Source organism: Coregonus clupeaformis, chromosome 1 (genome assembly GCF_020615455.1).
Source record: "Coregonus clupeaformis isolate EN_2021a chromosome 1, ASM2061545v1, whole genome shotgun sequence".
Classification (NCBI taxonomy): Eukaryota; Metazoa; Chordata; class Actinopteri; order Salmoniformes; family Salmonidae; genus Coregonus; species Coregonus clupeaformis.
The window spans coordinates 27,456,765-27,481,827 of NC_059192.1; the positions used below are offsets into that span (position 1 = coordinate 27,456,765).

General features: G+C 42.7%; 1 protein-coding gene across 4 annotated transcripts in view; it reads left to right on the forward strand.

Moving 5' to 3' along the window:
* The window catches only part of LOC121572000 (sodium/calcium exchanger 1-like), a 207,035-nt gene extending 189,266 nt beyond the window's left edge, over positions 1 to 17,769 (forward strand). For all 4 annotated transcript variants that reach the window (XM_045216031.1, XM_045216084.1, XM_045216053.1 and 1 more), the window contains 2 exons: positions 3,534 to 3,809; positions 17,102 to 17,769. In XM_045216031.1, the coding sequence (XP_045071966.1) occupies positions 3,534 to 3,809; positions 17,102 to 17,478 (653 nt within the window). In that variant the 3' untranslated portion in view covers positions 17,479 to 17,769. The remainder of the gene's footprint in view (positions 1 to 3,533; positions 3,810 to 17,101) is intronic.
* Positions 17,770 to 25,063: the final 7,294 nt, after the last annotated feature.

Below are 25,063 nucleotides of genomic sequence, written 5' to 3' on the forward strand. Positions count from 1 at the left end.
CAGCATTTTCTCTAACCATAACCCTAATCCTTTTCCTAACCTTAACCTAATTCTCCTAACCTGCTACGTTAATTATGCTAACTTGCTGTGTAAGTTCTCCTAACCTGCTACGAACAAGTCACTTCCGGTCGCATCGAAGTGATGTGAAAAGAGTGTTTCTTGAGACGTAACATGCGCAGTTTGAGCTAAGCGCTTCAGCACTCGGCGCTTCCGTTCTGTGAGCTTGTGTGGCCTACCACTTCGCAGCTGAGCCGTTGTTGCTCCTAGACGTTTCCACTTCACAATAACAGCACTTACAGTTGACCAGAGCAGCTCTAGCAGGGCAGAAACTTGACAAACTGACTTGTTGGAAAGGTGGCATCCTATGACAGTGCCACGTTGAAAGTCACTGAGCTCGTCAGTAAGGCCATTCTACTGCCTATGTTTGTCTATGGAGATTGCATGGCGGTGTGCTTGATTTTATACACCTGTCAGCAACGGATGTGGCTGAAAAAACCAAATCCACTCATTTGAAGGGGTGTCCACATACTTTTGTATATATAGTGTATTATACTATTGAATAATGCAACAATTCACAAGCATGTGCAGACATTTACATTACATTTTAGTCATTTAGCAGACGCTCTTATCCAGAGCGACTTACAGTTAGTGAGTGCATACATTATTTATTTTTTTCATACTGGCCCCCCGTGGGAAACGAACCCACAACCCTGGCGTTGCAAGCGCCATGCTCTACCAACTGAGCTACAGGGGACTAATTAAAGGGTTTATTTTCTCATCTGTAGGCTACACTCATTACATTTTAGCTTCAAGACAAAAGCACAGAGTTGCTAACAGGATGTCTTCGTCAAGTAACGTTAGCCAATCAAAAATGTACGATTAACCTGCTCATACGAATATAAAAGTACAGTAGGCCTACCTTACAACATTACAACAAATCAGGCTTCATTTCATCAATATCATGCAAATCATTACATGTGGTAAAAGCAAATTGCAACAAGCTGTTCTATATGGAAGCCGACACCCGCCACCCAAAAAAATACATAAAATGCCTCATGATTTGTCAACGTGCACAATTAGTCTGTGCTTCAGTCTGATCAACTGTAGCCTACTGATAACAACCACAGCTGCAGGTAACCTGGAGAAGCCTATGCTCTCTGATCCCATCTGGGCCTTGCCAGAAATATCATGTTTTTATAGCCTAAGCTATGACCTGAATCGAAAAAGAATCTGGTCCCATCATAGCCAATATAAAACTTTTTTTACAGCTGATTCATTACTATGTCATACACTACAACTAGGGTCCGGAGTTGGTTTGGTTAGCCTACTACCAGATCAGGAAAAACTCTGGGCCCCAGGAAAACTATTTTCCCTCCACCACTCTGGGACATATGGTGCCACTGCTGAAATCACCACACAATGTTACAAATGAAAAAACATCCTGTTTGTATGATCTACATTTTACATGTTTTTGGTGGTGGGGATGAGCTTCCATAGTTTTATGTGGCTCAGTGCAGCCGGCAGCTACTGTGACAATTTCAGAATGTAACAGGGTGTTGTTACTGCAATTTCAGGTAAAACTTAATAAAACAAGTCTCAAATATTAGGAAAATGTCTATACATTTCAGCTGTTTCAAAAACATTGCTCTGCTATTACCATGTTGGCTCAACGAGACATTTCTGTTTACACTGCCCTGCTTCAACGACGCAACTGTTGGGCGAGTGTCGTGCGTTACCTCCGGAGGTAGCGGTCGAGACGTACGCAAGTTTTCATTTGAGTAATATGTGTAGCCGACTGTATTTTTATGAAACGTGTAGTAAGTGTGAAGAGGCTAGATTTTTGGTTGAGATGTAAACGTGAATCCAATATATTAATTATTAACTTGTAGATTACATTTGAAATCAACCAACGCTTGAAACCCTAGGCTTATTTGTAGTGTCTATGTTTAGTTGAACCCTGGGTTGAAATGAAACAATAGCTGTTTATGACTTCGCTATATGGCCTAAATAGTATGATGATACAGTAGCTTCATTCTTGTGTGTTTTATTTATTAGGTGTTTTAGTATTTTCTATTTAACTCTGCATCGTTGGGAAAGAGCTTGTAAGTAAGCATTTCACTGTAAAGTCTACACCTGTTGTATTCGGTGCATGTGAGAAATACAATTTTATTTTATTTTATTTGTTATGCACATTTTAGAATCTATGAGGCCTCAGCATGGCGTGATAAAAGTCATAGTGAAATGGAGTTGATGGTGAATGAGGTAACAAGTGAGTGAGTCTGCAGTGTATTGACTGTCTTCGGCCCAAGAGTGTGGGGAGCTGCTAACGTCAACAGCAACCCAGATAAGGGGGATTAGAAAAGAGGGGTACAGGGAGATAGACAAACAGTGACAGAGGATGGAGAGTGAAAGAGTGAGACACTTGGGTATAAAGACATAATGAAGGGAGAGAAAATTAGGGCTGGAAGTTAGATGGAGTGAGAGACAAAAATGGTAAGATAAAGAAAGATATACAGAGAGCGGTTGAGAAATAAATGACTAGAGAGGTGGAGAGAGTGAGAGAAAGGCACTTAACACCATATTGCCATATTAAATTGAGTGTGTGTGAATGTGAGTGTGTGTGTGTGTGTGTGTGTGTGTGTGTGTGTGTGTGTGTGTGTGTGTGTGTGTGTGTGTGTGTGTGTGTGTGTGTGTGTGTGTGTGTGTGTGTGTGTGTGTGTGTGTGTGTGTGTGTGTGTGTGTGTGTGTGTGTGTGTGTGTCTGCTGTGAAGGGAGTTCACTGGTACAGGACGTGCTCTTGAAAATGATCAACTATAAAAAATAAAAAAACAAGAGAGATTTATCACTTTTATGTCTCACACGGGCCCACTGCTGAGCTCTCTCTCGCTCTTTTTCTATTTCTCTCTCGCTCTCTCTCTCTCTCTCTGAGAGAAAGATAAAGCTGAGAGAATATTCTGTGTGTGTGTATGTTTGTGTGTGCTAGACTCTTAAGTCCCTTGAGATTATGGTTCAGGCCGTTAACGATGCAATCATTATGATGGTCAAATACCTGATATATTGTATGTCTAGAAAGATGTGTGTGCGTGTTGATACACACACACATACAAAGATTATGTGTACCTGTTCGAGAGGATTTGCTCCAGTCCGAGCCCTCAGGCTATGATTACACTCTGACAAATGAGCTCCGATGTTAGGAGCAGCAAACCATCATCATCACAAATCACCACTTTGGCTCGCTTATTTCACAAAATATAGTCTGGTATTCAGTAAATGTTTGAGGAATACAATTCGTCTCAACCCATAAACTAAACATAATCTCACCCTTTCAGATCCCTTAACATCATGCTCTCTCTCCTCATCCCCCTCTCCTCTCTCTTTCTCTCCTCACCCCCTCTCCTCTCTCTTTCTCTCCTCACCCCCTCTCCTCTCTCTTTCTCTCCTCACCCCCTCTCCTCTCTCTTTCTCTCCTCATCCCCCTCTCCTCTCTCGTTCTCTCCTCATCCCCCTCTCTCCTCTCTCTCTCTCTCGGCCAGGTGAGGATGACGAGGATGAAGAGTGCGGTGAGGAGAAACTGCCGTCCTGCTTCGACTACGTCATGCACTTCCTCACCGTCTTCTGGAAGGTTCTGTTTGCGTTCGTGCCCCCGACAGACTACTGGAACGGCTGGGCCTGCTTCGTGGTGTCCATCTGTATGATCGGCCTGCTCACAGCCTTCATCGGGGACCTGGCCTCCCACTTCGGCTGCACCGTGGGCCTCAAGGACTCTGTCACCGCCGTGGTGTTCGTGGCCCTGGGGACCTCTGTGCCAGGTAATATTATATACTAACACTGGTGTTTATGCTAGATTTACTTGCTTTGTAATGGTCATGGTGGCACTCCTTTTACAGTAGCATTTAACCTAGATTATGTAATGATTGTGGTAATGCTTTTCCTACACAGGTCCTCTAGATTTAGGGCTTGATTCAATCTGTATCGCGGAAGTTCAGCACTATAGCGTCATTTACACTGCTTACACCCCAGCTAGATACTGTTTACATGTGTACATGACATGTTAGTCAATAGCTGATGCTCTGTTCCTGAGCAGCTTAACATCACTGTATACAAGTGAGCGGGTTAAACAAGAGCCTAAATAAATACACATGTAACATCAGTTCAATACCTCACAGCTACCATGGCATACACTTCACACTGCTATGATAAATACTAGAACTAAGTGCACAACCAGAAGTGTGTGGAATGGAAAACGTTGAAACTGAGTAACTGCTAGTAGGAGAGGGGTCAGGCGTGGGTTAGGGGTCAGGCGTGGGTTAGGGGTCAGGCGTGGGTTAGGGGTCAGGCGTGGGTTAGGGGTCAGGCGTGGGTTAGTCCAGAAGATGGCTGATGTCTTTAGAGGCAGAAGATGGGCAGTGACTCAGATGTGGAGTCAAACAAACACACACACACAAGCACACACACACAGAGACACACACATTGCTCTTTGCGGTTTTGACTGTTGCAGCAGCCTGACTAGCTTTAGTCATCGACCTTCCCCCAGGTGTGATGGAATGTTTCTCCATGAGTTTCACACTCTGTACAGAGTACACACACATAAGCACACATCTCAATAGCTTTCAACTGGTACTGATACAGTACTTAGCTAATTAGCTAATTAGCACTCAGTCCATGTATTATACACTGAGCTGCTTCACAGACCTGCTGACCAGCCAGCCACTGTAACTCACTCAGGACTCACCGCTCTGACACTTCTAGACAATACTCCTGAAATACTGTTCCCCTCACTTCACTAGTACTTTAAACCACATTTCACTAGCACAAAGGACAAATAGGTGTAGAGAAACATTACAAGCAGTTAATATTGTTTGTGTTTGTCATTCTGTTTGTTTGAACGAAGCATGTTGTGTGTGCATGTGTAACTTTCCAACAGAGTACACACGTATGTAGTGGCCTCCTAATTTTAACCCTGCCTCCCCATGCTCACACAAACACACACCGCTGCGTTGCTCCGCCACCCATGTTCATTAGTATGGAGTCATTTTGAATGGGGCTCAGGTGTGTGTAGTGTCATGCCCTTTAGTGTTCAGGGGCATGAATATGATGCATTACACTACACAGGAGCATAAACAATAACCGAGGGAGTTAAGCTAGCATTAGCCGCCGTAGCGTTGTGCTGCTGTGCTGTGTAAATGGACCCTGCTGGAGCCCTCACACCACACCTCTCGCCCCACTGTAATTATAGTCAATATAAAGGCATACCACAGCCACACGTCTCAATGAGCCTCGTTTGTCATGTTTTTATTTTATTTTATTTTTTTAGTAGGTAGATCAGCTTTAATATTGCATATAGATTGTAACTTCCATCAATGATATAAGTGTTAACATATAGACTAATATGCTATAAATTGTGTTCTTACACTGGTACAGTTATGCCCTATGAGAGATGTACAACTGCGCATGTGCGAAAATAAACAAAGGGCATTTTCCCGCGTTCTGGTTGAAACACCAACGATGAACATGTGTGTTTATTCCTCCGTTAAGTAAGCCGGTATTCCTGTCCTGAAGATGACAGCACCAACAGGTTATGGGCCCAGGAGGGAACATGGAAGCCGATGGAATAGATTATGTTTCGACGGAGATGAAAAAAACTACGAGTTATGGGAGACAAAGTTTTTGGGACACTTGCGTTTGCTAGGGCTAAAGGCCACCATATTGAGCGTGGATGAAGATGAAGAAGACGGAGAGAAAAATGAAGAAGCCTACGCCGAATTGATACAGGTTTTGGATGATAAAAGTCTTTCCCTGATAATGAGAGAAGCAGCAGATGATGGGAGAAAAGCGTTGAAGATATTGAGGGAACATTATGCAGGTAAAGGGAAGCCACGTGTGATTAGCCTCTACACTGAGCTAACTTCTCTTCAGAAAGCCAGTGACGAAAGTGTTACGGATTATATCATTCGTGCTGAGACGGCTATTACAGCACTGAGGAATGCTGAAGAGACTTTAAGTGACGGGCTGTTGATTGCAATGATTCTGAAAGGTTTGCCCGAATCATTTAAGCCGTTTGCCATCCACATAACGCAGAGTGACGAGCCGACAACTTATGGCAAGTTCAAAACCAAGTTGAGGAGCTATGAAAGCACCGAGAAGTTTAGCGCCATTTCCACTGACGACAACGTGATGAAGGCAAGTAACAATAAAGTTAGCTGGCCAAGAGGAAGAGATAAAGGGACCGAGATAACCTGCTTCAACTGTGGCCAGAAAGGGCACAAGGCCCGGGAATGTACTGTTACTGGAGAGCACAGAGAACGGAGACAGTGGTGTAGTTTTTGCAAGCGCTCCACTCATACTGACGCAAATTGCAGACGAAAAAGAAGAGACAATGTGAAACAAGCAACAGATCAAATCAAATCAAATCAAATCAAATTTTATTGGTCACATGCGCCGAATACAACAAGTGCAGACATTACAGTGAAATGCTTACTTACAGAGACTGAAGGCCACACAGATGCTGAAGGCCACACATTTGCATTCAAAATAAGTGACTGTCAGCTTCGTGGACTGAAACATAAAGGGCTGATGGTTGATACGGGAGCAACGTCACATATAGTCACGGACATCGGGAAGTTTAAGGAGTTTGACGAGACTTTCAAACCGGAAAAACATTCCGTGGAGCTGGCTGATGGAACAAGAACGAATGGTGTCGCGGAGAGGAGAGGTGCAGCGGAGGTTTACCTGAGAGACAACACGGGTCGTCGGGTGAAAACAACGCTGACGAAGGCGCTGTACGTGCCGTCGTTTCCACAGGACATTTTCTCTGTTAAAGCAGCGACAGCCAACGGAGCTTCAGTCAACTTTCGACAGGGGTGTAACAAGCTCATCCACAAGAACGGTACCACTTTTTGACATCGAGGAGTACGATAGACTTTACTATCTTAACACTGTAAGTGATGAAAATGATGATGGATGTCATGGGTGCTATGATATTCACACATGGCACAAAATTCTTGGCCACTGTAATTTTGAGGATGTGTCAAAGTTAGAAAATGTGACAGAGGGAATGAAAATCACAGGTAAGATTGACAAATCTACCCTCAACTGTGAAATCTGCACACAGGGAAAATTTGTTCAGAGCAGAAACAGAGAGCCTGATGAAAAGGCAAAAGCAGCTCTTGAGCTTGTGCACACTGATTTGGCTGGCCCTATTGAGCCAGAGGCGAAAGATGGGTTCAGATATACTCTAGCATTTACGGATGATTATTCAGGGGCAGTTTTTGTGTATTTCCTAAAAGCAAAAAGTGATACTGTAAAAGCTACTGAGAAGTTTATTGCTGATGTGGCCCCTTATGGAAAAATAAAGTGTGTCAGGTCAGATAATGGCACAGAGTACACAGCCAAAGAGTTCCAGTCACTGCTCAGTAAGAATGCCATAAGACATGAAACTTCAGCCCCTTACTCACCCCATCAAAATGGGACCGCTGAGAGAAATTGGAGAACACTGTTTGAAATGGCAAGATGCATGCTACTTGAGAGCAACCTACCAAAGAAATTGTGGACATATGCTGTAATGACTGCTGCAGTAATTCGCAATAGGTGTTACAATAAGCGTGTAGGACAGACTCCACACTACATGTTTACTGGGAGAAAGCCTGATCTTTCAAAGATGAAAGAATTTGGATCTGTTTGCTATGCATACAGACAGAACAAGAAAAAGTTGGACTCAAGATGTGAAAAGGGTATTTTTGTCGGGTATGATAAAAATAGTCCAGCATACCTAGTCTACTACCCAGACACTGGAAAAGTTCTTAAAAACAGATTAGTCAAGTTCGTTACAAAAGGTGTAGTCGAACGCCAAACTCAGACAGATTTGGAAATGAGTGATGATCTTCGTGGGGAGAGATTTCAATCCCCCATGCCAAAAGCCAAGATGGCAGATCAAAATTCGAAGAGACACAAGATGTGCAAATCGAGACTTCAGATAGTCAGAGTCCACGCTATCCAGACAGAGAGAGGAAGAAGCCACAGTACTTAAAAGACTATGAGTGTAAAGTGAAGTGTGATGACCAGATACCACCTAGTGTTGACTACTGCTACAGAGTAATGTGCAATGCACCACAAACCTTCAAAGAAGCAATGATTTCACCAAAATCAGAGATTTGGGCTACTGCTATGAAGGAGGAGATGGATTCCCTTAGGGAAAATGATACATTCACATTGACCACACTGCCAGAGGGTAAAAATGCAGTGGGGGCAGGTGGGTCTATGCGGTCAAAAACAATTCAGATGAGACTGAGACATACAAGGCAAGATATGTTGCAAAGGGATATAGTCAAGTGGCAGGAATAGACTATAAGGAGACTTTTTCTCCAACTGCAAATATGACATCAGTACGTTGTTTGATGCAGCTAGCAGCTCAGTATGACTTAGAGTTACATCAGATGGATGTCAAAACAGCATATCTACATGCTCCTATTGACTGTGAAGTGTACATGGAGCAACCAGAGGGTTTTGAAGTCAGGTCAGATACAGGTGAGCAACTAGTCTGCAAACTGAACAAGTCACTGTACGGCCTGAAACAGTCAGGAAGGAACTGGAACAAAATGTTGCATGATCACCTTAGTGAAAATGGTTTTACACAGAACCCAGCTGATCACTGTGTTTACAACAAACAAACTGCAACAGAAAGGATCATTTTGATAATTTGGGTCGATGATCTAATTATCGCTGCTAGTGATAGTGACTCACTCACAAGTGTAAAAGAAATGTTAAGTGAAAAATTCAAAAATGAAAAATTCTTGGGTTATATGTTTGGAATGTAAACTGACATTTGTGAGATGTATAACTGTAAGCTAAATGTGTTGATAGTTAGGTTGAATACGACTTGTACAGTATAAGAGCAAGTGGGGGTGTTAACATATAGACTAATATGCTATAAATTGTGTTCTTACACTGGTACAGTTATGCCCTATGAGAGATGTACAACTGCGCATGTGCGAAAATAAACAAAGGGCATTTTCCCGCGTTCTGGTTGAAACACCAACGATGAACATGTGTGTTTATTCCTCCGTTAAGTAAGCCGGTATTCCTGTCCTGAAGATGACAGCACCAACAATAAGACATGAAGGTCAATCAATACGGAATATTTGGCCTTCTGGAGACTAGTTGAGTATCTGGAGCATCAGCAATTGTGGGTTCGATTACAGGCTCAAAATGGCCAGAAACAAATAACTTTCTTCTGAAACTCATCAGTCTATTCTTGTTCTGAGAAATGAAGGCTATTCCATGCGAGAAATTGCCAAGAAACTGAAGATCTCGTACAACGCTGTGTACTACTCCCTTCTCACAAGGGTGTAGTACATTTTGAGTCTGTAATCGAACCCACAATTGCTGATGCTCCAGATACTCAACTAGTCTTAAGAAGGCCAGTTTTATTGCTTCTTTGCTTCACAGTTTTCAGCTGTGCTAACATAATTGCAAAAGTTTTTCTAATGATCAATTAGCCTTTTAAAATGATAAACTTGGATTAGAAAACACAACGTGCCATTAGAACACAGGACTGATGGTTGCTGATAATGGGCCTCTGTACGCCTATGTAGATATTCCATAAAAAATCAGCAGTTTCCAGCTACAATAGCCATTTACAACATTAACAATGTCTACACTGTATTTCTGATCAATTTGATGTTATTTTAATGGACAATTATTTTAGTTTATTTTTTAAACAAGGACATTTCTAAGTGACCCCAAACTTTTGAACGGTAGTGTACATATAAACATATATATATATATTTACATCGTTTGTCATGGTTAGTGAGCCGGAGAAGAACATCAGCAGCCCAAATAAAAGTAACATAGAGGGAGGTCAGATTGTGTGTGAGTGTGTGTTTGTGTGTGTGTGTGTGTGGTGCGTGCGTGCACGTGCGCGAGCGCGTCTGTGTCTGTGGGTTTGTGTTCGTGTGCATGTGAGTGAGTGTGTGTGCGTGCATGTGTGAGTATTTCGAAATAAATGGAGTATGATAAAGAGCACACTAAGGAGAATATGTACAGTTGAAGTCGGAAGTTTACATACACATTACATTTACATTTTAGTCATTTAGCAGACGCTCTTATCCAGAGCGACTTACAGTTAGCGCATACATTATTTTATCGAACCCACAACCCTGGCGTTGCAAACGCCATGCTCTACCAACTGAGCTACATAGCCAAATACATTTAAACTCAGTTTTTCACAATTCCTGACATTTAATCCTAGTAAATATTCCCTGTCTTAGGTCAGTTAGGATCACCACTTTATTTTAAGAATGTGAAATATCAGAATAATAGTAGAGAGAATGATTTATTTCAGCTTTTATTTCTTTCATCACATTCCCAGTGGGTCAGAAGTTTACATACACTCAATTAGTATTTGGTAGCATTGCCTTTAAATTGTTTAACTTGGGTCAAACGTTTCGGGTAGCCTTCCACAAGCTTCCCACAATAAGTTGGGGGAATTTTGGCCCATTCTTCCTGACAGAGCTGGTGTAACTGAGTCAGGTTAGCAACGTGCTTGCAAACGCTTTTTCAGTTGTGCCCACAAATGTTCTATAGGATTGAGGTCAGGGCTTTGTGATGGCCACTCCAATACCTTGACTTTGTTGTCCTTAAGCCATTTTGCCACAAATTTGGAAGTATGCTTGGGGTCATTGTCCATTTGGAAGACCCATTTGCGACCAAGCTTTAACTTCCTGACTGATGTCTTGAGATGTTGCTTCAATATATCCACATAATTTTCCTTCCTCATGATGCCAAATTTGTGAAGTGCACCAGTCCCTCCTGCAGCAAAGCACCCCCACAGCATGATACTGCCACCCCCGTGCTTCATGGTTGGGATGGTGTTCTTCGGCTTGCAAGCAACCACCTTTTTCCTCCAAACATAACGATGGTCATTATGACCAAACAGTTCTATTTTTGTTTCATCAGACCAGAGGACATTTCTCCAAAAAGTACGATATTTGTCCCCATGTGCAGTTGCAAACCGTAGTCTGGCTTTTTTATGGCGGTTTTGGAGCAGTGGCTTCTTCCTTGCTGAGCGGCCTTTCAGGTTATGTCGATATAGGACTCGTTTTTACTGTGGATATAGATACTTTTGTACCTGTTACCTCCAGCATCTTCACAAGGTCCTTTGCTGTTGTTCTGGGATTGATTTGCACTTTTCACACCAAAGTACGTTCATCTCTAGGAGACAGAACGCGTCTCCTTCCTGAGCGGTATGACGGCTGCGTGGTCCCATGGTGTTTATACTTGCGTACTATTGTTTGTACAGATGAACGTGGTACATTCAGGCATTTGGAAATTGCTCCCAAGGATGAACCAGACTTGTGGAGGTCTACAATTTCTTTTCTGAGGTCTTGGCTGATTTCTTTTGATTTTCCCATGATGTCAAGCATAGAGGCACTGAGTTTGAAGGTAGGCCTTGAAATAGATCCTCAGGTACACCTCCAGGTACACCTACAATCAGAAGCTTCTAAAGCCATGACATAATTTTCTGGAATTTTCCAAGCTGTTTAAAGGCACAGTCAACTTAGTGTATGTAAACTTCTGACCCACTGGAATTGTGATACAGTGAATTATAAGTGAAATAATCTGTCTGTGAACAATTGTGGGAAAAATTGTGTTATGCACAAAGTAGATGTCCTAACCGACTTGCCAAAACTATAGTTTGTTATCAAGAAATTTGTGGAGTGGTTGAAAAACACGTTTTAATGACTCCAACCTAAGTGTATGTAAACTTAGGTTGGAGATTTACTTCAACTGTAAATCTCTGCATTTAGTCATGCAATACAAAAGTTACCCTTGTACTGTATATACAGAACACCAAAAAGTACATTGGTCTCAAGGGTGTTTTCCATCCTACATGTGGCTTTGCTAATGTATGGTTAATTAATAGGACTGTAGGGAAAGTGTTGAACAACCCTTCCCAGGCATACTGCTGGCACACTGCCCTCCTGGGCTCACACACACGCACACACACACACATCTGAATATGTGTCAGAAGTTAAGACAGCGAGCCTCTTCTTTCGAGACTTTCCTCAGAAAGCGGCAGGTCTAAATATAGGTCCATCTGTTGTCACGTCCCTCTCTCTGGCCAATTAGCACCGCCACCTCTGTGTTGACGTTTACTACTTCACAAAGTGGAGTCTTTCTGGTTCGAACTCTCTCTGTGCTAGGTTGATACACTTTGAAGGTGTTATGAAAAACGACTGGGTATTTAGTGAAAGTCGCTCCCTGTTTTTTATCAGTGCAGGTAGAGGGACGTTTAAACATGTCTTGCTATTTCCACGAACCTACTGTACATGTAGTTGTTTCTAATGCTATGGACTGCTCCTCTATAGGGCCTTACTAGGCAAACAGCCAATGGTTGATAGAATGGGAGATCCAACCAAGACGTCCATCTGTAGGCGTGAGCATGACATTTATCATGGAGGTGTGGATAGGTTATGGGGTGCACAGTCACAGTCAGTCCTAACACATCTAGAGAAAAGAGAAGCTCTCCACTGTCCTTCCTGACTCACTAAAACCATGATTGGATAGTAGGAGTGTGGGAGCATCGATTCATGTGAGAACACCCCCAGCACACAGGATGTGACATCATCAGCATCACTTCCTCCTGGCTTTGTCAGGAAGGGACAGCAGCGACGGACAAGGGCATGGAGGCCTAATTGCCATAGTAACTGATATAGCCATTAGAGGCAGCTGCGGCAGAGAGAGGCTGTTGCTGCATGTTAATAGGACCGGAGAGAGCAGCAGATGTGTGGTAGGCAGTTAAATGGCTGGTGATTGTAGGGCTTGTCAAAGATAACAGTCTCCACTGTGACTGTGTGATGTCACAGCCAGGAAGTGATTAGCAGTCAAGCTCTTATCATAGAGATGGAACTGGGAGGTATAAAACAGTGCTCAGACGGCAGGAGCTTATACCTTTTTCTATCTGCTTTAGAAAAGCAATTTTCTTGGCGGTAGAGAGGACCCAGGTTTAACTGTACAGGCTCTTGATAGGGCAGAGGAGATTGAATATGTGGTGTAGGATAGAGAGGAGCAATAAGAAGGACAGCACAGTCACACAGAGACGTTCTATCTGCCCTCACACACTGCTCTCTATCCTTACACAATCACAGCCGCAAAGTGGACTGCAGTGTGTGTGTGGGTATGCATGTGGCAGTGCTGGAAACCACTGCCTGGGGTTGGACACAGCGCACGCACGAGCACACACACACACCATGCAGGGACAAACAATCCCTCTATTTCATCTGACAGGACATACTGTGCCATTCTAGACTCTGCCTCCATCTCCTACAGTCATACACTCCTTGCTACACAAATCCCCCTCCCATATCGGAGTCCAAAGGGTAGCTGCAGTAGTCCCCACCCTGTTGTGTGTGTGCTTGCGTGCATTTCCCTTATATAGATGCTCTGGTTTGTGTTGTCGAGAACTGTGAGGCTGCGGCGTTCCCAGAGTCAGAGCACCACACACTGCCCCTCCCCTCCCCTCCCTCCCTTCCCTCCCTCCCTCCCTCCCTCCCTCCCTCCCTCCATCCCTCTATCCCCTCCCCTCCCTCCATTCTTCCCTTCCTCCCCTCCATCCATTCCTCCTTCCCTTCCCTTCTCAGTAAAGATGCGCAGTATGATGATCAGTGCAGACATTTACAAGGCAACTCCTGTCTGTTCTACATCAGCGAAAGAGCCTTTTGTCCAGCCTGCCGCACAAATCCTGCTGCACTGCCAACGCCTGGATCAGTCTACTGTACTGCAGCTCTCTCGCTCTCTCACAGATGTCTAAACACACCACACTATCTCTGTACAGAGAAGATTGAAGACATTGCGAGTTTTAATGTCACATGCACAAGAACAGTGAAAGGACTTTCTTGCAAGCTCTAACCCCAACAATGTAATACAAAAAATAACAAGGTAGAACAAAAACACACAAGAAATAAGAAGAGCTGTCCTTGAACAATAAAAGGGCCAGAAGAAGTGATTGCTCTCATTTAACCAATCAATTTATTCAGAAAGAGTCAGAGAGACAGAAAGAGATAGAGGTGAGAGATATTTTTTAAATAAACTAATATCTTGTAGCAGAAATGTAACTTACAGTTAAACTGTAGTGTAGATGGCTGCTTCATGACTCTGTACGTAGAGCGCATTCGGAAAGTATTCAGACCCCTTGACTTTTTCCACATTTTGTTATGTTACAGCCTTATTCTAAAATTGATTAAATTGTATTTTTTCATCAATTTACTCACAATACCCCATAACGACAAAGCGAAAACAGGATTTTAGAAATCTTAGCAAATTAATAAAAAATTAAAATGTATTTACATAAATATTCAGACCCTTTGATATGATAATTGAAATTGAGCTCAGGTGCATGCTGTTTTCATTGATCATCCTTCAGATGTTTCTACAACTTGATAGGAGTCCACCTGTGGTAAATTCAATTGATTGGACATGATTTGGAAAGGCACACACCTGTCTATATAAGGTCCCACAGTTGACAGTGCATGTCAGAGCAAAAACCAAGCCATGAGGTTGAATGAATTGTCGTAGAGCTCTGAGACAGGATTGTGTCAAGGCACAGATCTGGGGAAGGGTACCAAAACATTTCTGCAGCATTGAAGGTCCCCCAAAACACAGTGGCCACCATCATTCTTAAATAGAAGAAGTTTGGAACCACCAAGACTCTTCCTAGAGCTGGTCGCCCAGCCAAACTGATCAATCGGGGGAGAAGAGCCTTGGTCAGGGAGGTGAACAAGAACCCGATGGTCACTCTGACAGAGCTCTAGAGTTCCTCTGTGGAGATGGGAGAACCTTCCAGAAGGACAACCATCTCTGCAGCATTCCACCAATCAGGCCTTTATGGTAGAGTGGCCAAATGGAAGCCACTCCTCAGTAAAAGGCACATGACAGCCCGCTTGGAGTTTGCCAAAAGGCACCTAAAGACTCTCAGACCATGAGAAACAAGATTCTCTGGTCTGATGAAACCAAGATTGAACTCTTTGGCCTGAATGCCAAGCGTCACGTCTGGAGGAAATCTGGCACCATTCCTACGGTGAAGCATGGTGGTGGCAGCATCATGCTGTGGGGATGTTTTTCAGTGGCAGGGACTGGGAGACTAGTCAGGATCGAGGGAAAGATGAACGGAGCAAAGTACAGAGAGATCATTGATGAAAACCTGCTCCAGAGTGCTCAGGACCTCAGACAGGGGCGAAGGTTCACCTTCCAACAGGACAACGACCCTAAGCACACAGCCAAGACAACGCAGGAGTGGCTTCGGGACAAGTCTCTGAATGTCCTTGAGTGGCCCAGCTAGAGCCTTGACTTGAACCTGATCGAACATCTCTGGAGAGACCAGAAAATAGCTTTGCAGCGACGATCCCCATCCAACCTGACAGAGCTTGAGAGGATCGGCAGAGAAGAATGGGAGAAACTCCCCAAATACAGGTGTGCCAAACTTGTAGCGTCATACCTAAGAAGACTCAAGGCTGTAATCGCTGCTTCAACAAAGTATTGATTAAAGGGTCTGAATACTTATGTAAATGTGATATTTCCGTTTTCTTGAATTAATCAATTTGCTAAACTTTCTAAAAACCAGTTTTTGCTTTGTCATTATGGGGTATTGTGTGTGGATGGATGAGGGAAAAAATATATTTAATCAATTTTAGAATAAGGCTGTAATGTAACAAAATGTGGAAAAAGTCAAGGGTCTGAATACTTTCCGAATGCACTGTAGCTGTATACTTCCCAGGGTAATTTCATGTTTTCATGTGAATTTGAGCTAATCGCCATTCAAGCAGAAAGAAATACAGCCGGTATGACGAGTTTTGCATCGTGTGATAGAACATCACTCAGAGATGCACAAAATGATCTAACATTCAAAATGGGTTATACATTTATTTTATGTTTTTCAATCATATTTCTTCCTGGGTCTTGGTCCAGTGGTTTTCCAGCTCAGTGCAAGGCCAGAGTGGCCAGTCGGCAGGCATGGGATCAAGGGACAAGTACCTGTGAGTACTATCCAGTCACTGGACCAGAGATTGATTACTTTTAAGTGATAAATCTTCCTCAGTTACACATTACAGCTCTCAGACCGGTGTCTGTGTGTCGGTCTGTGTTTTCTTGTTTCAAGCAGAACTAAGCTTTTTTGTGAAGCGATGGATAATAAAGGTCATTGCTCAGCATCTGTTCTAAATCAACCACAGCTACTGTATTCACTATTGTAGTCCAGTAACGTCCACACTTTTTTGCCCATGTCGGTGCCCGTCTTGTGCCATGTTGAAGTCAGCAGAGCTAGATTCCCAGTGAATAGTGCCACTCGGGGCCAATGACCATGGCATTATGTCCAGCTGGCTAGAGCCTGATGCCAGCTCAGTGAATGGAGTGACCCTGAGGAGTACTTTGTCTCAACCTGGCCTCTCTCGCTCTCTCTCGGGCGCCAGGAAAATTAAAGGGAAGGGGTGCACAAAGGAAGTGAGGAAGGACTGAGGGACAGAAAGGGGAATAAAACAGAGTGCTGTGTCACTTGCCAATGAAAGACATCTTAAACATTAGACTAGGTTCCCTGACTTTCTATGGAAGCATTTTCTCCTGGCAAGGTAACTGCAACTTAGCATAAACGGCTGGCTCCTCTCCAGAGATTGAATGGTCTCTTCCTGCTGGGCTGCTGTTGTTCCTAGAGCAGACTAGTTAAATCCAGACACATAGACGACCATTTATGGAGAAGATTGTGTTTGCCTCAGGTATTGATCTGGGTCTGGGGGAAAGAGACCCAGACAGAAGACTTCTGCTGAGACAGAGGTCCTGTCACTGCAACAGTGCCAATTTTGCTCCCCGATTATAGTCTGCAGACATTATATTGAATAATGTCTTATGAAACAATGCTGTTCAGTGTTCTCTAGACTTTGAATTAATATTTAGCTTTTTTGTTTTGCCTGTCACCCTTCACCCACACCCTCTTCCCCATAACCATTCATTCACCCAATCCAATAACCTTTCCCCAATCCTTATTGAATCACACACATAACACTTACCTTTAACCTCCACCCTCCTCCCCTCCATCCCCTTCTCCCCTTTCCCCCAGACACCTTTGCCAGTAAGGTCGCAGCCATCCAGGACCAGTATGCTGATGCATCCATCGGCAACGTGACGGGCAGCAACGCGGTCAACGTGTTCCTGGGCATCGGCGTTGCCTGGTCCATCGCCGCCATCTACCACAACTCCAAGGGCAACGACTTCAAGGTAGACCCGGGGAGCCTGGCCTTCTCCGTCACCCTCTTCACCATCTTCGCATTCATCTGCGTGGGAGTGCTGATGTACCGGCGGCGACCTTCGATCGGCGGCGAGCTGGGGGGTCCGCGGACTCCCAAGATACTGACCACCATGCTGTTTGTCAGCCTGTGGCTGCTGTACATTGTGTTCTCCTCGCTGGAGGTCTACTGCCACTTCAAGGCCTTCTAAACAGCTACAAACTTAAGAAAGCCCTAGAAGAGCTAACCGGAGACAAGAAGGAAGCAACAGCAGCAGTGAAAAAAGTTTTCCTCTTGTCATTAATAACCCCGACCCACCCCACCCTTTCTCCCTTTTAAGAAGTGAAAGATCCCCCCCTAGTGCTTACAGGATGAGACTGGTTGTTCAGGCGAGGAGCGGCCTGTCAACGTTGGGACAGAGACCTCTCTGAAGTCTGTAGAATACCAGTGTGTGTGTGTGTGTGTGTGTGTGTGTGTGTGTGTGTGTGTGTGTGTGTGTGTGTGTGTGTGTGTGTGTGTGTGTGTGTGTGTGTGTGTGTGTGTGTGTGTGTGTGTGTGTGTGTGTGTGTGTGTGTGTGTGTGTGTGTGCGCGTGTCCTCCTGTCCTGAAGAGGGAGCTGTTTGTCATGTCTCTTACTACCCAGCAGCCCTACAGAAACAGCATCGTCCACATCTGGCGCTTGTTTCAAACTAAACACTAGACATCTGAGTGAAATCATTAAATTCCCCGACCATCATTATTGATATGTATATGCATGAACATCAAAACAAAAGAAAAAAAGATACAGCTGTTGTCAAACATAGTGGGGGGAGTAACAGCTACTTTTGAAGAAAGCCTCTTCTCTGTGTGTTAGTCTTAATAAATCTCAGTTAGGGCCTGGCTGCAAGAGCTGCTCACCACCTTCTGACCCTCAGTTTGATCCCCAGTAGAAAATCTGATTAGGTTTCCTCTGTTCTTTTATCTTGCTGTAGATGTAGTTGTGTTACAGGAGTTTAGCATAATTTTACCTTTAAGGCCGTATCGTGATTGAATGGCCAGCGTTACCATTTTAACTATCAGATAACTCGTTGTCAACTTAAATGATAATTTTCAAAACTATCCCAAGATCGCATTTCCAGTTTAGTCAATGGGAGTTTCATCACCACCATGCTTGATTCAAATTGCAATAGAATGCAGAGACCATACTGTATCACCCTCTGCATTAGCTCCATCCATTGGCTACACATCTTTCAGCAGCCTCTCCCATTGGCTCTTTCTCTCCGTCTGTGTGTCTTAGCTCCTACCTGACTGGTCTTTTTATCAGTCCCAGTCCTCAGGGGCTCTACAGTCAATTCTTAACCACTAACCCTAACCAGAAACTTAAACCTTTACCCTTCGCCCCTATCCTAAACCCGCCCTCAACACTAAACCCTCTCCCTCTTTCTCTCTCCATTGAGCTGCACATCTTAATTTTTTTAACATTAAATTGAATATTTCATTAAACAATATCTTAAACATAAAATACATCAATTGTAATGGTGGACAGAAGTGTAGATTAAACCGTTCCTATAATGCAGTAGCACTATACGGACATTTTACAGAAGTTCAAAGTGAAGCTGGTGAGAAATACATTGACTGAGTATTTTCTCTTTTCTGAGGTAAAGGCTTTTGTCTTAATGATGCAATCTTTTTAATCCACCTTACTGCCAGACTCCAGATATAAGGGTTTACATTCAAGACTGTTACTACACGTCCAGTTCAGCCACATCAGGCAGGTCAATCAGTGTGTGGTAGAGGAAGACGGTCCACATTATTTGATGAATACCCTGAGTTTCCTACTGAGTTTGTTTTATACACTATACTTGATGTGTAACGTAATAATGAAGTAAAAGTAATCATAGTTGTAGTTTGGTTTAGAAAATTATAAACATAGCAAGATTTTGTCTTGTTCTTGTCATTTCTCACCACAGAATTTGCAGCCCCTGAGAAGGTTCTAGATTAAAGTACTTATATGGAAGCCAAATGCAGTTTACTCCTCTTTTGCCAAAGGGAGCTATTTCTAATGGAAACTCCAGTAACAGCTTAGCCAGAATAGTAGTGTGTTTTCTAACACACTGACATTTCTTAACAACACCAAAAACATCCCTCTGCGGTACTAAAAGCCTTGATATTGTTTTACCTAAACAGAACATTTCTAATGAGAAATGTATATAAAAACATTCACATTTCGTGGTGATGGGTTGATGTTTCGAATTGAAGGAAAAACATTGCACTGGTTCCCATGTTTCTAATGAAAAGGATGACATTGCTAATGTGCTGATGATGACCCTGCTGTTACGTGATTATACATTATGACCTTTCTCTGATCTGAAAAGGTTACTATGACAATGAAATACTAAAAAAGACCTTTCCTCAAACCCTAATATCAAGTTAACCAACTACAAAACAAATGAAAAGAAGAAGAGGAGGAGGAGGAGGAGAAAGACGAACATGTGAAGTACAGCCATACATTGTGTACTGGTGCAGTGAAGCACAAGGACTTCTCCTGCCCAGCATGTGTCGCTATAGTGTGTGTCTACATTGTGACTGTGCAGCATCTCTCTGTGTCCTCTACCCCCCCACCCCTACCATGCCATGTCCATATTTCGGAATGATAATTGTTAATTAATGTGCTACTTGTTCACACTGTGCATGAATGATAACATGTCTGTATATACTAAGCAGTATCCCATTCGTTGATGTTGACAGAGGTTTGAATGTTGTATAGATTTAGATTTTTTTTTTCATGTACTAGAACCTAATGTTTTATTTTAAGTTGAATGATGTATTTGGTAACTTGCACATTAAATTAAAAAAGGCAATATCTGCTGTTGTTAAATGAGGTTGAGAACTTAACGAGTTACGTATCTTAAGGGAGTTGCATGGGTATTTGTACAAAAGACACTGCTTGCTAATAATGACATAGCTGGTTGTATTATTTGACAGTGTAAGAGAACTATGTACATCAAAGGCTATTTTGTCATTGAAGAGATCATATGTATATACTGTACATTGTTTACCAGAGAGAGGTCTGATACCTCCACATATCTTAGAGAATTCTACATATTTATTTTAAAACCCTCACTAAACTCAAGAATGACAAATATTGCCTTTTTAGAGAAGTAATTTGCTTAAATGCTTGTTTTGCTCTCTCTCTCTCTGTTCCTTCCGTGCTGAGCAGTGTTTCGTCTTAGATATTCTTCATTGCGGGGTGGATTCCTTCTTCATCTCAAGATCTGTCTGTCTGTCTGTCGGTCTGTCGGTCAACCTGGTATGTCCACCCATCTGTCTCTCTGACTGGCTGGTTTATTTTTATTTTTTATTTAACCTTTATTTAACCAGGTAGGCCAGTTGAGAACAACTTCTCATTTACAACTGCGACCTGGCCAAGATAAAGCAAAGCAGTGCGATAAAAACAACAACAAAACAGAGTTACATATGGGATAAACAAAAACGTACAGTCAATAACACAATAGAAAAATAGAAAATCTATATACAGTGTGTGCAAATGTAATAACATATGAAGGTAAGGCAATAAATAGGCCATAGTGCAAAATAATTACAATTTAGTATTAACGCTAGAGTGATAGATGTGCAGAAGATGATGTGCAAATAGAGATACTGGGGTGCAAATGAGCAAAATAAATAACAATATGGAGATTAGGTAGTTCGTTGGGCTAATTACAGATGGGCTGTGTACAGGTGCAGTGATCGGTAAGCTGCTCTGACAACTGATGCTTAAAGTTAGTGAGGGAGATAAGAGTCTCCAGCTTCAGAGATTTTTGCAGTTCGTTCCAGTCATTGGCAGCAGAGAACTGGAAGGAATGGCGGCCAAAGGAGGTGTTGGCTTTGGGGATGACCAGTGAGATATACTTGCTGGAGCGCATACTATGGGTGGGTGTTGCTATGGTGACCAATGAGCTAAGATAAGGTGGGGATTTGCCTAGCAGTGATTTATAGATGACCTGGAGCCAGTGGGTTTGGCGTCGAATATGTAGTGAGGGCCAGCCAACGAGAGCATACAGGTCACAATGGTGGGTAGTATATGGGGCTTTGGTGACAAAACGGATGGCACTGTGATAGACTACATCCAATTTACTAGGTAGAGTGTTGGAGGCTATTTTGTAAATGACATCGCCGAAGTCAAGGATCGGTAGGATAGTCAGTTTTACGAGGGCATGTATGCAGCATGAGTGAAGGAGGCTTTGTTGTGAAATAAGAAGCCGATTCTAGATTTAACTTTGGATTGGAGATGCTTAATGTGAGTCTGGAAGTAGAGTTTACGGTCTAACCAGACACCTAGGTATTTGTAGTTGTCCACATATTCTAAGTCAGACCCGCCGAGAGTAGTGATTCTAGTCGGGCGGGCGGGTGCAAGCAGCGTTCGATTGAAGAGGATGCATTTAGTTTTACTAGCGTTTAAGAGCAATTGGAGGCTACAGAAGGAGTGTTGTATGGCATTGAAGCTCGTTTGGAGGTTTGTTAACACAGTGTCCAATGAAGGGCCAGATGTATACAAAATGGTGTCGTCTGCGTAGAGGTGGATCTGAGAGTCACCAGCAGCAAGAGCGACATCATTGATATACACAGAGAATAGAGTCGGCCCGAGAATTGAACCCTGTGGCACCCCCATAGAGACTGCCAGAGGTCCAGACAACAGGCCCTCCGATTTGACACATTGAACTCTATCTGAGAAGTAGTTGGTGAACCAGGCGAGGCAGCCATTTGAGAAACCAAGGCTATTTAGTCTGCCAATGGTACTGTACATGCCTATCTGTCTCTGTCCCTGTTGAGTGTCTGTCTGTCTGTCTGCCTGTTGGTACTTGAGGTGTGTCATCTGATTTACACCACCACCCCCCGCTGCTCAGATGGACTGTCGTTTTTCAGGGTTCTAATATATTTCACTTTCTCTCTTTCTTTTCCCTCCTTGCATTCCCTCTTTCTCACTCTTTAGCTCTCTCTCTCCTCTTTAACTTTCACTGAACCTTACCCTCTCGATCTGTCATTTCCTTGCTGTCTCTCTTTTACAGGGTTTAGTTTGCTATTTGTTTTGTCTTTTTGTTTGATTTTGTTTGGTTATAATTGATAGAACATCATGAATTTGTCTTATTTTGTTGATGTCGTCTGTGTTTTTTTCTTTGTGTTGCACAAAAGAATAGGAAGAAACTACACTAACTGTGATTACTCTACATGGTACACTTCTGACACAGAAAATAAAGTTTGGGATACCCTGTTTCAAAGACCACTGAGTGGAGTTGTTTTGTGGGTCTGCATATGGAGCGAAGTGTGCTGTGATGTTAGTGTACATTTTAGTGCTCTTAAAACTGTTGAAATGCATCAGAAAAATTAGTCGCCTTTATGCTTCCTAATTGTAGTTCATCCAATGTCCATCCACACGTTGATGTCATTCTTCGCTCTTGTATTCAAACACAAAAGCACCTGGAATTAAGTGCTCTCTGTGTCACATTGCAGGTTGTGAAATGTTCAAAGGTGTGTGTGTGTGCGCGTGCGTGTTTGGGAGACGTTTTCCTCTGCTGAATGGTGTGTTTTTTAAAAGGTAGAGAGTTTACTACTGGGAAGTCTGGGACAGAGCCACTCAACAGCAAAACTGTTAAGCAACCGGAGTGTGAAATTGGGCACCACACTCCGCCTCTCCCAGAATAGTGTTGATTACTGCAGCAGAGAACCTTATCCACCTCCCTCCCTCTTTTTCGCTCTCCCCTCCCTCCCTCCATCTTCTCTCTCTCTCGCTCTCTCTCTCCCCCCCCTCAATCTCTTCTCTCTCCCAAGCAGAAAATATATATTTTAATATATTACACGTATACTAAAGTATGCTTAAATATATTTAAAAATCTAATAATATACTTCAAATATGATATGTATTTTTCTAGTATATCTGAAGTATACTATCAATATAATAGCAACAACCTTCAATCCACTTATTAAAAGTGTACTTTAAATTCATTGTTTTTCAGGATTTAAGTATACTATATTTTCACTATCATTAAACACACTTAAAATGTCAAAAGCTTTAATTGTAATATAGTATATTCATTTAAAATACACTTGTTTTTAAATTGAAGCATTGATTTTTTTTTATGAAACTCTGCTTGTGAGTGATCAAGTACAAAAGTATTCATACCTGTAATGAATACTCAGACAGAGTGGTAAGATCCAATCGCAGAATTGCGATGTTTTATTAAAGTACAGACAAGGGAATTGCTTAATCGTGGTCGGGCGAGCTGTGGTCAAAACCGGGCAAGGCAGAGACAGGTAGAGGTACCAAGGGAGCGGGCGTAGTCGAAGTCGATGGCACGGGCACAGGATCAGAGTACGGTAATCACTGGGAGAAACAAGCAGAGGATTAAGCAATTCGGGGAGTCAAACAACGAAGCACAGGTCTGATACACTGGTAATCAAAATAACAAACTCTCTCTCTCTCTGAACAAAACGCTTAGCAAGTCACAATGGAACAATACCTCGCACCGACTGAACTTCTGAGCACACCTTATATCCTAACTCTAATTACTGACAGGTGTGCTCAGAACTCAGGTGAAACAGATCGAGTCTGATGACTCCCCCTCTCTGTAGATCGGGGGAGTGTCAGACTCTGTCTAGACCCAGCCAAACCCCGATCCCTTATAATACCCCTTGGATTTATTCAAATGTTATTGTGTTAAAAAGTGGGATTGAAATGGATTGAATTGTAGTTTGTTGTCAACAATGAACCCAAAATACTCTGTAATGTAAAGGTGTTATGATGAGTTTCTGGTATTGAGAAGTTCAAGATGCTAGAATTTACTTAGACATTCTGTGGTAGATTTTACCAAGTATTTATTTGATCACGAGCCCGTGGGTTCGTCTAACAAACGGACATAGCCTTGCCCCCTTGTCAGGTGAACTTCCCACATACACAAATCTCACATCTTTTATACTCTTGGTTACACATTTCTTCAACCACATCTGGCCATCGTCAATGAGCACTACCCCTTCTATGTCTTGACTTCTTACCCCCAAGCAGGACGTTCCCTCCGTACATCATTCTAATATAAACCCCACTATCTTCCTTGGACAGATTGGAATTTACTACCCCAGACTTAGTCACCCAGAACCACTTCTCTCTACTAACTTTAAACTAGTTACACACTCATATGAAATGGCCCCATATCCTCATCATATGAAAAAGTGGAAGAAAAATAATAATAATAATAAGATTAATGAACATTTGATAACTAAAATATAGTCATTGCATAAGTATTCAGTCTCTTTGTTTAGGCAAGCCTAAATTAGTTCAGAAGTAAAATTTGGCTTAACAAATCACAGAATATGTTACATGGACTCTGTGTTAAATAATAGGGGTTGACATGAGTTAATGACTAACCCTTCCTCTGTCCCCCATACATACAACATCTGTAAGGTCCCTCAGTCAAGTATTGAATTTCAAGCACAGCCTTTCGAAAGCCTCATAAAAGGGCAGTGATTGGTAGATCGGTAACAATATCAAATCAGACATTGAATATCTCAATAAGCATGGTTAAGTTAATAATTATGCTGTGGGTTGTGTATTAAACCACCCAGACACATCAAAGATGCAGTCGTCCTTCTGAACTGAGCTGCAGGACAGGAATGAAAACTGCTCAGGGATGTTACAATGAGGCCATTGGTGATTTTAAAACAGTTACAGAGTTCAATGGCTGTGATGGGAGAAAACTGAGGATGGATCAACAACATTGTAGTGACTCCACAATAATGATTTAAATGACAGAGTAAAAATAATA